General features: G+C 46.9%; 1 protein-coding gene across 1 annotated transcript in view; it reads left to right on the top strand.

Annotated features, from left to right (window-relative positions):
• Positions 1–905: 905 nt before the first annotated feature.
• AKAP14 (A-kinase anchoring protein 14) overlaps positions 906–12,059 on the top strand; it is a 12,908-nt gene continuing 1,754 nt past the window's right edge. The window contains exons 1-4 of the mRNA XM_070290823.1: positions 906–997; positions 4,588–4,754; positions 4,839–4,930; positions 10,154–10,333. Coding sequence (XP_070146924.1) covers positions 4,598–4,754; positions 4,839–4,930; positions 10,154–10,333 — 429 coding nt within the window. The 5' untranslated portion in view covers positions 906–997; positions 4,588–4,597. The remainder of the gene's footprint in view (positions 998–4,587; positions 4,755–4,838; positions 4,931–10,153; positions 10,334–12,059) is intronic.

The raw sequence follows: 12,059 nt of genomic DNA, 5'->3' as shown, positions 1-12,059 counted from the left end.
GGAGCTCTGTCCTTTTGGAGTGCAGGTGCCTCCCGGCCCAGTGTTTCCAGTTACCCTCTTTCTCCCAGGGAACCCAGGGAGGGCTGTGGATCAGGGCCTGCTGAGGCACTAGAAGGTTCATGGCAGTTGGTCCCATGGGCCGTATGGGAGTCAGATCAACAAACAGAACTCAGGCCAGTCCTCATCATCCAGCGTTTTCACAGCTCAGGAACCTCTGTGCTCCCCAATGTCAGTGTCCACACGAGCCCTCCTCCTGCCTTGGCTCTGATGTACCAAGCACTGTTCTCAGCCTTTTCTGTAAAACTGTGATTTGATCCTCATTAAGAATCCTATTCCACAGGCACTGTCACCCCCATTTTATAGACAAACTAAGAAATGTTAAGTAAATTGTTCCTGGGTATATGCTGATAACTATTACAATATAAGCTCATCCTGGATTCATAAAAGACATCTTTGAAAACAATCAGGCACACAAGGGAGATCCTAACCTCAGAGGTTGGGAATAAATACGTGAAAGCTCAGTCAATGAAGGTGGACAGCTCTGGGTTTGAGTTTTAGCTAACTTATGTAATACACTCTGTGCCCCTCCTCAACTGTAATGAAAACACCAACACCTACTTCTTGGGGCTATTGTGATGTATCACTTCCCAGTGACTGGCACACAATAAGGACTCCCAGTATATACCAGCTGCGAGGCTCACTACTGGAGCAGCCCTGCAATCCCACCTGCTGGGGGGAAGCTAGCTTGGACAGGACAGCCTAGTTCTGGTCCATAGGTCAGATTGCTGCTGTGACTGGACTAGCCCCTTCTCTCACTAACAGAAGTCAATCACTTGGGCTTTGGTTTCTATTGGCTGAAATTGGTGTTGTCCTGGTAGCACATGTAAACATTCCAGCCGGGAAGCCTGGGGAAAGCTGCCCAGCGACTCTTTCTGAGGCTTCCTGGGCCACTGCTGTTTCATACGAGGATCCAGGATCCGAGGATCCAGTCACTCAGGTATTGAGGGTTATGAAGGGTGGGAGGGCTCTGCAAAAGGGGCCTGCACTTGTTTTCTCCATTTCTCACTCACATCTCAAACTTGACCCCAACCCTTCATAGCCATTCTGCCTTCTGGCTGCTCATTAGGAAGGGGAGGGAGAGAAAGGGCTAGAAGAGGCCGGTGGGAGGGAGGCTTTGGGTCTGTGGTCCACAGGCATGTGAGGATAAGATGGGAACTGCCTCCTGAGCCCTGCTCCCCACTGGAGCACAGGGTTCCTAGGGTCCTTCTATAGACAAGGCCCCTGCTAATTTGGTGGGTCTGAAGGGCACAGATTTGGCTCCCAGTAAATTCATCAAGAGGCAATTTACTGAAAGTCAAGTCACCAAATGACCAAGTAGCCAAATGGGCCGTTTTCTGAAGGATCACGTTGCTGGATGGGGTTTATGACAAACTGCTTTGGCCAAACTGGCATGGGCCTCGGGGTGGGAGAGCCAGTTCTCGAGGGCTAAGGGCCTCCAGACACCCTTACCCCGACCCTTCAGTCCCTCCTCACTCTAGGATAGGCTGCCTGGGAGGATTCCATTTCCCCCCAAAGGATGACCCTGTCCACCCCTCCACTGCACCCAGGGGAGCTGGGTTGCCTAGTACAGCACCCACCACAGCCTGGGACCAGTGATGACATCCAGAAAGGGAACAAAGGATGACCTTCTTGAAAGAGGCTCACAGTGATGAGGTCATCACTCATTGTGAAGCGTGGAGGGGAGGAAGGAGGCAGGGTGGAGAAGAGGCAGGCTGTGGAGCTGGATGGCCTGGTGTGAGGTTGGCTTCCTGGTTCATGTGGTAACTAGAGTCCTTTTTATGATTTAGGGCCCCAGTGGGGAAACTGCTGGCATACAGAAAGTTGGAGAGAAGGGTTAAGTAAAGAGAATATTTACAAAGGTATGGGCAGAGGGTAGGGAAAGGAGGGTGAGGACGGCTCCTTGGGGCTGGTAACAGTGGGGCCATGACGTTGAGGGGAGAGGATGGTTACCCTCACCAGACTGAGAAGTGAGTGAGCTGCCCTGGGACTGGTGGCCACCTCCTCCATGCAGCCAGTCAGGGGTGACCCGGGAGGCGGAGAGCCCCGGGGGAATACCTGCCTGGAGCTCACTCTCCTTTCAGCCTGATCTCCCCATTGTGTGGCACCTCCTGGAAGCCAGAGGGCACAGACAGCCCATTGATACAGTCCTGGCAGTTCAGTGTTCCCGGCTGGAGAGCAGGGGAGGTGGGGAAAGTGGGCCTGGAAGGCATAAGATAGGTGTCCAGCCATGATCTCACAGCCATGCTGAGAGCTAAATGGAATGAGGCACATTCAGTTCAGTTCAGTCGCTCAGTTGTATCCGACTCTTTGCGACCCCATGAATCATAGCACGCCAGGCCTCCCTGTCCATCACCAACTCCCGGAGTTCACTCAGACTCACGTCCATCGAGTCAGTGATGCCATCCAGCCATCTCATACTGGGTCATCCCCTTCTCCTCCTGCCCCCAATCCCTCCTAGCATCAGAGTCTTTTCCAATGAGTCAACACTTCGCATGAGGTGGCCAAAGTACTGGAGTTTCAGCTTTAGCATCATTCCTTCCAAAGAAATGCCAGGGTTGATCTTCAGAATGGACTGGTTGGATCTCCTTGCAGTCCAAGGGACTCTCAAGAGTCTTCTCCAACACCACAGTTCAAACGCATCAATTCTTCGGTGCTCAGCCTTCTTCACAGTCCAACTCTCACATCCATACATGACCACAGGGAAAACCATAGCCTGGACTAGAGGGACCTTAGTCGGCAAAGTAATGTCTCTGTACATTAAACCCCCCAAATTGGGAGTTGCTATTTATAGAGAAATAAATAGCTTCCTTAGGAGCGAGAGAGCCACTTTCAGGCAGCACTGGCCAAGCAGGGATTGCCTGCATGGGGTTTATAACTACGCTAGAAATGAGTGCACCTCAGTGAGGAGACTTCAGCATAGCAGGGAAAGAAAGACTCTAAGACTCAAGGGAAAAAGATGGAAAATGTTCAAAGACTTCTAGCTCTGTGATGAACCCTTTACAGTACTAATAACTAATTTCCACAATCTGGATAAGTGTTAAACACACTTGGAAAAATTTAATTATCTCTTACAAACATCTTGGGCTTCCCTGGTGGCTCAGATGGTGAAGAATCTGCCTACAATGCAGGAGACGTGGCTTTGATCCCTGGGTCGGGAAGATCCCATGGAGAAGGACATGGCAACCCACTCCAGTATTCTTGCCTGGAGAATCCCATGGACAGAGGAGCCTGGCGGGCTACAGTCCATGGGGTCGCAAAGAGTCAGACATGACCAAGTGACTAACACACACAAACATCTTACTAAAATAGGAGCTGCTGCTGCTGCTGCTAAGTTGCTTCAGTCGTGTCCGACTCTGTGCGACTCCAGAGACAGCAGCCCACCAGTCTCCCCCTTCCCCGGGATTCTTCAGGCAAGAACACTGGAGTGGGTTGCCATTTCCTTCTCCAATACATGAAAGTGAAAAGTGAAAGTGAAGTCGCTCAGTCGTGTCTGACTCTTAGCGACCCCATGGCAGACAAATATTTTCTTAACAAATTTCAAGCTCTGAGCCAGCATCATACTTACTGGTGCCACACCAAAAAGAACACCCCTTGAAGCCTGAAGGAAAAGAAGCCACTGTCTCATTTCCCTTCCATTTTTCTGGAAGTGTTACCCAAAGCTAACACTTATATATTGCAGGGAAAGAGATGGCAAAAGAAAAGATAGTTTCTGACAGATAATTGCATATCTGGAAAATCCAAGAGGAATAAAACTGAAAAGCAAACCCCTCCTCTACTGTACTGCCTTGAATCCTTTTAATTCACTTTATCTTCAAAGAGCCACATGCCCTCAGTAGCCTAAAGCAGGGTTTGAAGTTGTTGTTATTTTATAATTTTATTTATATATTTTTGGTTGTGCTGGGTCTTCGTTGCTGCACAGGCTTTCTCTAGGTGCTGCAAGTGGGGGCTCTTCTTTGTTGCAGTGCACGGGCTTCTCATTGTGGTGGCTTCTCGTTGCAGAGCACAGGCTCCAGGGCCTTTGGTCGTTGCAGTGCCTGGGCTCAGTCATTGAGGCTCCTGCGCTCTAGAGCACAGGCTCAATAGCTGTGGCCCAGGAGCTTAGTTGCTCGCGGCATGTTGGATCTTCCCAGATCAGGGATTGAACCTACATCTCCTGCATTAGCAGGCGGATTCTTTACCACTGAGCCACCAGGGAAACCTGGGGGTTGAAGTTCTAATAAAGACTTAATTAGAAATCAATACTGTTAGAACTATAAGGAAGTTAGGAATCAGTTACACCTTCCTTGACTTAAGTCTTCATGGTTATGAGAATCAGAAAATCCTTGGTTTTCAGGAATAGTGGATCTCAGCATTCAGGCACAGAAGGTAAACAGCGAGACCCCTCCTACCCTAACACCTAATACCCTCTCTAGAGGCGACAACCGTTTCCTGTGTCTTGTGATTCTTCAAGAGATAGTCTGTACTTAAGATGAGTTTGTACAGGCATGCACACACACACAAAGTAACTTCTTGAGTTTCTTTTTCTAGTGAAAAGAAAATGAATGTGACCAAAAATGTCAAATTTGAGAAGGAAGCAAATGAGGATAAAGCTTCTACAAGCCAGGCGATGGCTACAGAAGACCCCCAAGACATAACAAAAATAGCTCTAACTTTAGCCAAGGATGCCATCACTGCTGCTGTCAGATCTGCAGAAGGTAGTAAACCTGTCTGGGTCCCTATGGTCTCATTAGGTAATGCTCCACTAGGAAGTAACTAATACATTCATACTTCGTTTGCAGAAGCTGAAAACCCTGTCAAAAATATTGACTGGATCACCCATGGTGAATTCACAGAAGAAAAGGGCCGTCAACAAGTTGAGGAGTTTGTTTTGGTAAGTCCTTTGGCCACTCCAGCTTTGCACACAAGGGCGAAGAATGACAAAAAGGCTCCTGTTTGATGAAAAGTTGGAAGTCCTGCTAGAAAGCCTAAGTGATGATACCACAGGCGACTTGAATAAATAAAAACTGTCTCATCTGGATTTCAAAATCAAGATGGGATAGTCTTTGAAGGTGAACAGCACAATCGTATTCCCAGTGTTTGTATTGTCTTCACCGTACACTTCCCCAAGAAAATCAGATTCTCAGCTAAGCAATTTTCCCATGCCACTGCCCCTAATGGCCTAAGAAGGAATTGTTGTTTAGTTGTTAAGTCGTGTCTGACTTGTGCAACCCTGTGGACTGTAGCCCACCGGTTCCTCTGCCCATGGGATTTCCCAGGCAAGATTATGGGAGTGGGTTGCCATTCCCTTCTCCAGGGGATCTTCCCAAACCAGGGATTGAACCTGCATCTCCTGCATTGGCAGGCAGATTCTTTACCACTGAGCCACTGGGGAAGCCCTTCTAAGGAGGGAGATGCCTCTGTAAAAACAGGGGTTCTGTAGTCCCAGCTCTAGAGTTCTCATGTTAACAGAGGGGATGTAGAGAGATCACAAGGCATTTTGCCTTAGCTCTGGGATGTATTCATTGTACAGTCAGATGCACATGCTCCTAACTCCTTTTCTTTTTCCTCCTGGTCCTGGTTCTGACCTATTTGTGGGGCTTATCCTGGCAGCTCTGGGGAGAAGGCCCTGGGTTGCTTTGTGTACTGGCGGGGTGGAGGAAGAAGACTGGTCTGAAACCCCTACTTGCTCTATTTCCTTGGAAGAGAAAGCAGTTGAAACTGGTGGAGGCAAACTCCCGGAGCCTGGAAGAAGTGTCCAGCTGTATCTGTTCCTCTGGTCAGTCCATCCAAGCCTTCTGGCCTAAGGGCACTTTCCCAGGCCCAGGAAGGTCCCAGTCAAGTGGGAAAGAGGAAAGGTCGGGGGTTTGGGACTCCACACCCTCCATTTGTGATCCAGCGGCACGACTGCTGTTGCCATTGCAAGAGGTACCAGGGACACAATGAAGACAAATGGTGCAAAGTTCTGGTTCCCCTTGGGCCTTCCCACTTGGAGAACATCTCCCATTTCGGTTTGGGCCAAAGGTTCTGCCTGCTGCACCCAGGGCTTATGCATCAGACTGAATGGGACAGAGAACAAGCAGGAAAACGTGCCTCTGGAGATCCTACTGGTCCCGAGTGAAAGGCTAAAAGTCAGTCCTGCCTGGGCTACAGGGCCCCATGTGATCTGAATCTCCATCCCCACCTCTTCCCAACTGACTGCTCAGACCCCATCACCTACCACCTTCTCCCTGGTCACTTTTCTCACTCAAGTTGTACTTGCAGTTCAACTGCCAGGCATGCTCCCAACTCAGGGTCTCTGCACTTGCTGTTCCCTCTCCCCTGAGATCTACTCTCATGGGTCACGTTTTCCCCCTCTTCAGGTCTTTAAGACGCCTTATGCTCAGAGGCCTTTCCCCGCCACCTGATTTAAAATTGCACCCATTTCTCCTCTGACTTCTTTTCCATCAGAACTCAGCTCTATCTAGGATATTAGATTTTATTTACCCTATTGCCTTTTATCTGCCATCAGAACACATGGTCCATGAGGGCAGAGATTTTTGTTCACTGTCATGTCTCCAGGCCTTAGAAAGGTCAGGTACATAGTAGTGAAAGTGAAGGGTGCTCAGTCATGTCCGACTCTTTGTGACCCCATGAATTCTCCAGGCCAGAATACTGGAGTGGGTAGCCGTTCTCTTCTTCAGGAGATCTTCCCAACCCAGGGATCAAACCCAGGTCTCCGGCATTGCAAGCAGATGCTTTACCAGCTGAGTCACCAGGGTAGCTGCTCTATAAATGTGTTGAATATATGAACAGACTTATTCTCTGTGCCATTATTTCTTCACAGATGAAAAGCTAAGTCAAAGTATTTGTCTTACTCATTGGTAGGACTGTTTTGAGGACAGAGACAAATTAGAAAGTAGAAGGTGATGGAAAAGCTAGAAGCTCTATGTAACTCCTGACATAAAACCACCATTTCCAGTCCTACTAATGCAGCAAGCTCTAGAAGTAAAGTCTACCATCTAAGTGCCAGGCATTTCTAATGGAGCGCTTTCTCAAGCTTACTGAAGATTTCTTAGAGTTCACCACACACCAGAGGATGGCAAATTAGGAGTTATTACCATTTACTGAGCGAGCACTGCAATGTGCCAAGCACCACTAAGCACTTCACATGCATTATCTCATTTAATCCTCACAACAAACCTCAGTGTACCCATTTTACAGATGATGAACCCTGAGGGTCAGAGAGGTTGGGCAATTTGTCCAAAGTCTTTCTGATTAATCAGCAAAATGAAGTTTTGACTGTAGGTCTATCTGATATACTTTTCTCATCATAATAGGAAGAGTCCTTTTTGATGCCAAAAATAATACAGTTTACTATCAATGAAAAATGCAAATTCAAAAGATTTTAAGGTATTACAATGTGAATAAGAATGATTCAATCTGGTATCAGAAGGCTTGTGTGTTTGTGGGGAGGGAATGGGTACACTTATACACTACCAGTGGGCATAACTGGTTTATTCTCTTCAGCAATGCAATGTGGTAACAAGAACACAAAAAACAGTTCTTTAAAAATTTTATTTTAAATTTATATTTATCTTTTGGTGCACTTCACGGCATGTGGGATCTTAGTCCTCTGACCAGGGATTGAACGCATGCCTCCAGCATTGGCAGCAAGGAGTCTTAACCACTGGACCACTGAGAAGTCCCAAGAATACACAAAGAAGTTCTTTATACAAGAAAACCTGGAAAATTCCTCATGCCTATCACACACAATATTTTCATAATAAAATTAAGATATCATTATTTTAAAAAAACTCAGTGAGCAAAAAGACACAAAGTAGACAATGAAACCCCCCTTCTAATCCCACAATATCCAGTTCTACTCCCTCAGATGTCACTTACCAGGGATAACAGTTTTGTGCATATACTTCCAGGTGCCTGTTGATTTTGAGTGTCAATAGTATGTAATTGTCTAAGCCATCCATGGCAGAATAGCACAATGAGATACTCTTTTCCTGGAAGTGAGTATATAAAGCAATGTTATGTAGAAATGACAAAACATGGGATAACACACACTCACAGCATAGAGATAAAAATGGGAAGATTGGTTTGATGGAGACAGCTGAATTTACTGTCTAAACCCGCTTTAGAATATCCTAGAGCTGAGACATCTGATGGGGTGGAGAGCACTGAGCTGGCTGCCAGGGAGCCCGGGTCCCAGTCTCAGCTGTTTTTGTTTGTCCTTTCCTATTTCTAGGTCCCAGGATCCTCATGTGCAAAGCGAGGGGCTCTGTTAGATGATCTTTAGGGACCACTCTAATGCTACAGAGCCTGTGACTGTGTGACAGATTTTTAAAAAAATTTTGGCTGCGCTGAGAGGCATGTGGGAATCTTAGTCCCTGACCAGGGATTGAACCACACTCCCTGCATTGGAAGTACAGTCTTAACCACTGGACCATCAGAAAAGTCTCTGTGACATTAAACATTAGGCCTGAAAAAGTGTATCAAGCATAACACAGAAATGTTGAAAATAAAAGGTATGCTCCAATGGTCCTCACAGGGTTGACTGGCAACTCCTTAATTCAAAGGAATAATGATCTATGTAAGAACACACAGACCTGATCTCAAGAAATTTAGAGTCTGATGTTCCTCTCTGGCCAACTCTAACAGCCAATTGGGTATAAGTTTGAAATAAAATCAGCTGAGGCAGAAGCCCAGCCTACAGTTTTTCTTTTTATTATTATTTTGTCTGCACTGGGTCTTTGTTGTAGCATGCGGGTTCTTCGTGTGGCATGCAGTCGCACAGGCGTTAGGTTCCTTTCAGCATGTGGCATCTTAGTTCCCCAGTCAAGGATCAAACCCACGTCCCTTGCATTGGGAGATGGATTCTTAACCACTGGACCACCAGGGAAGTCCCAATATTTATTTTTTTTAAAGGAAGCCCTGAAGTTTTTTACTATCTCCTCCCAAACTCTCTTCTGATAGTTATCACTGGGATTGTTAGAGAATCCTACTCCTGTCCTTCTGTGGACCTTCATCTTAATTTAGGATGTTTTCCAATTTGGAAGCTTTCTGTGCCCAACAGCCAGAGCAAGGGGATTTCGTTGAACTTGATGAATATCTCTGGCTTTCAAGGCCTGGTGCTAAGACTCAAGGGTGCAATGTGACTTGTGTGGACTTGAGGTGTTATTAAGGTGTGTGCTTTGGAGGGGGAAGCTTCTCCAAGCCATCTGGGTGATCCTGACCTATTCCTTTTCTGACCTTATTTTACTTACCACCTAGGGCTGCAATGAAGTGAGTCTGGTTTTCCCAACAGGTGATGAAATCAGCCTCATCACTTTCCTTTTATTTTTTAAAAAGTCTATTGAATTTATTACAATATTGTTTCTGTCTTATGTTTTGGGCCACAAGGCACATAGGATCTTAGCTCCCCGAGCAAGGATCGAACCTGTATCCCCCTGCATTGGAAGGTGAAGTCTTAACCCACTGGACCACCAGGGAAGTCCCAGCCTCATTACTTCCTAGTCACACATTTAGGTCTCCTGGAGTGAGCAGAACACATGTTCTAAGCACTTTCTAATTATCTGCCAATTAACCAAACTCGCCTTCCAAGTAAGGGTCCGGAAGGAAGTCACTGTGGATATGCATGCAGTGTGTATGTACACACACCTGAGTGTGAGCCCCTGCACTCCAGAGTCCAATCTCAAGCAATGTCTGCACTGTTAGCTTATTTCCCATTTTAGCTCCACCTTTTCTCTCCTCTACCCTTGGAGATAAGTGAGAGTTGACTGTAGTTTGAACCCTGGTCTAAAAGGTTAGAAATAGATTCCAGAAGCGGGGCTCTAATCCCTACTGTTGTGTGCTGCCTTCATCGCAGGGGTCCCCAACATGCGGGCTACAGACCGGAAGGTACCTCCAGTCAGATCAGCGGCAGCATTAGATTAGAAACAAAAGGGCCCAATAAATGCAATGCACCTGAATCAGCCCCAAACCATCCCCCTCACCCTGGCCGTGGAAAAACTGTCTTTCACGAAACTGGTCCCTAGTGCCTAAAAGGCTGGGGTGCGCTGAGAGGACTTGAACAGAAATCTGCTTCTCTTCCTCTGTGTGCTTTTTCTTTTCTCCTGTGAAACAGAACTGGGAGTATCAGGACCGCTGGGAGCACTACACAGAGTTTTTAAGGAAGGAAGACGCGTTTCACAGCTTCTACTACATCTACTGTGTACGGTGGAGCATCCCAACTGCTCGGAGACCCATAGCCCAAATCACCGCCAGTGTGTACTTCACCATCAAGGTCAACAAAAACAAACCTCTGGTAAGCGCTTCCTTGGCTGCCCTGTTCCCTTCAGTGAGACTTCAATGAGAACAGACTTCGCATGTCAAGGCCATGGATGGCCCCTTCCTTGTGAAACTCAACAGTCATATTTCTGTCTTCAATCTGGTGGAGCCCATCTGTAGCACTTGCCATCGCTGATCATGCTCTCCTCTGTGAAATGTTCCATCTGGCTTCTAGAACAACATTCTCTCCTAGTTTTCCTCTTGCCTCACTGACCACTGTTTACTCTACTGGTCCTCTGGTCTCTTCTCTCACTGACCTCTTCATGTTTGCATGTCCTGAAACTCAGCCTTTGGGTATCTTCTCTAGCCTCTTTTCTTGCACAATCTTATCCAGTCTCCTGGCTTTAAATGCTACCACTAGCTTATTTTTAAAAAACATTTATTTTTTCTACATTGGGTCTTTGTTGCTACGTGTGAGCTTTCTCTAGTTGCAGTGAGCAGGGGCTACTCTTCATTGTGGTGTGCAGGCTTCTTATTGCGGAGCACAGGCCTAGGGTGCATGGGCTTGGTTGCTCTGCAGTGTGTGTATTCCTGGACCAGGGATCGAACCTGTGTCCCCTGCATTGGCAGGAGGATTCTCAACCACTACACCACCAGGGAAGCCTCACCTCTAGCTTATGATTCCCAAATTTCTGTCTCCAGACCAGACTTCTGTCACTTGGATATTTAAACATCTCCCTTACTGTATCCAAAGCTGAACTTCTGACTTTCCTTTCAAAGTCTGACCTACCTATGCCTTCCTCATTTCAGCTGATGGCCAAAATCCCTGTCATCTTCCTTGACTCTTCTTTTTCAGTCACATCCATTAGGAAATCCTGTTGGCCCTACCTTCAAAGTAGGCGCTCAATCCAAGCCTCTCTTCCTACTGCACCTCTACCACCTTGGGCCAAGACACCATCATCCCTCACCAGCTATTTCAACAGCCTTCTAGCCAGTCTTTTGGCTTCCACCTTTACCTGCATCCTGTCTCTTTTCAGCTAGCCAGAGGTAGTCTTGGAAAAATGAAGTTATGTCACACCTCAAATGTTCCAACATGCCTCTCCAACTCCAAAATGCATGTGAATTACTCAGGGATCTTGTTAAAAGGAAGATTCAGATTGAGCAGGTCTGAGCTTCTGCATTACTAAGAAGCTCCCAGGAGCTGCTGATGCTGCAGATCCGCAGATGACACCCTGAGTAGTGAGGGCCTACAGCCCTTGTGTGACCTGGTCCCTTGTTATTTCTGCTTTCCCATTACCCCTGCCCCTTCACTTACTCTGGTCCAGCCATTCTGATCTTGCTACTCCTCAAATAAGCCAGGTAGAGTCCCACCTCAGGGTTTCTGTACTTGCTGTTCTCTTTGACTGGAACCCTCCTTGCCTCCCTAATACTTTACCATCTTCTGATCGTCTATGTAATTTCTTACCTTGTTATACTCTGCAACCCCACCAGAATGTAAGCTCCATGAAGGCACGGATTTTGCTGCTGCTGTAAAACAAGACCTGGCAAATAGTTGGCACTGAGTATTTGAAGGAATGACTGCTTGTCACCACTAGGTTGACTGTGAATATGAAATATGTTGACAGCTGCTGTGAAAGGAGTCCAAATGACACCCATGAATCCAGGGTTAGGATCCTTAGGACCAGGGTGGTACTAACCATGATGCCTGGAATACAGGAGACATAAAAGTGTTACTTCCCCTTTGCCTTCATCCTTTCACAAGC

This window comes from Ovis canadensis, chromosome X (assembly GCF_042477335.2).
Source record: "Ovis canadensis isolate MfBH-ARS-UI-01 breed Bighorn chromosome X, ARS-UI_OviCan_v2, whole genome shotgun sequence".
NCBI lineage: Eukaryota > Metazoa > Chordata > Mammalia > Artiodactyla > Bovidae > Ovis > Ovis canadensis.
Note: the sequence above shows the minus strand (reverse complement) of the source record. Positions and strands in the feature narration are given on the sequence as shown.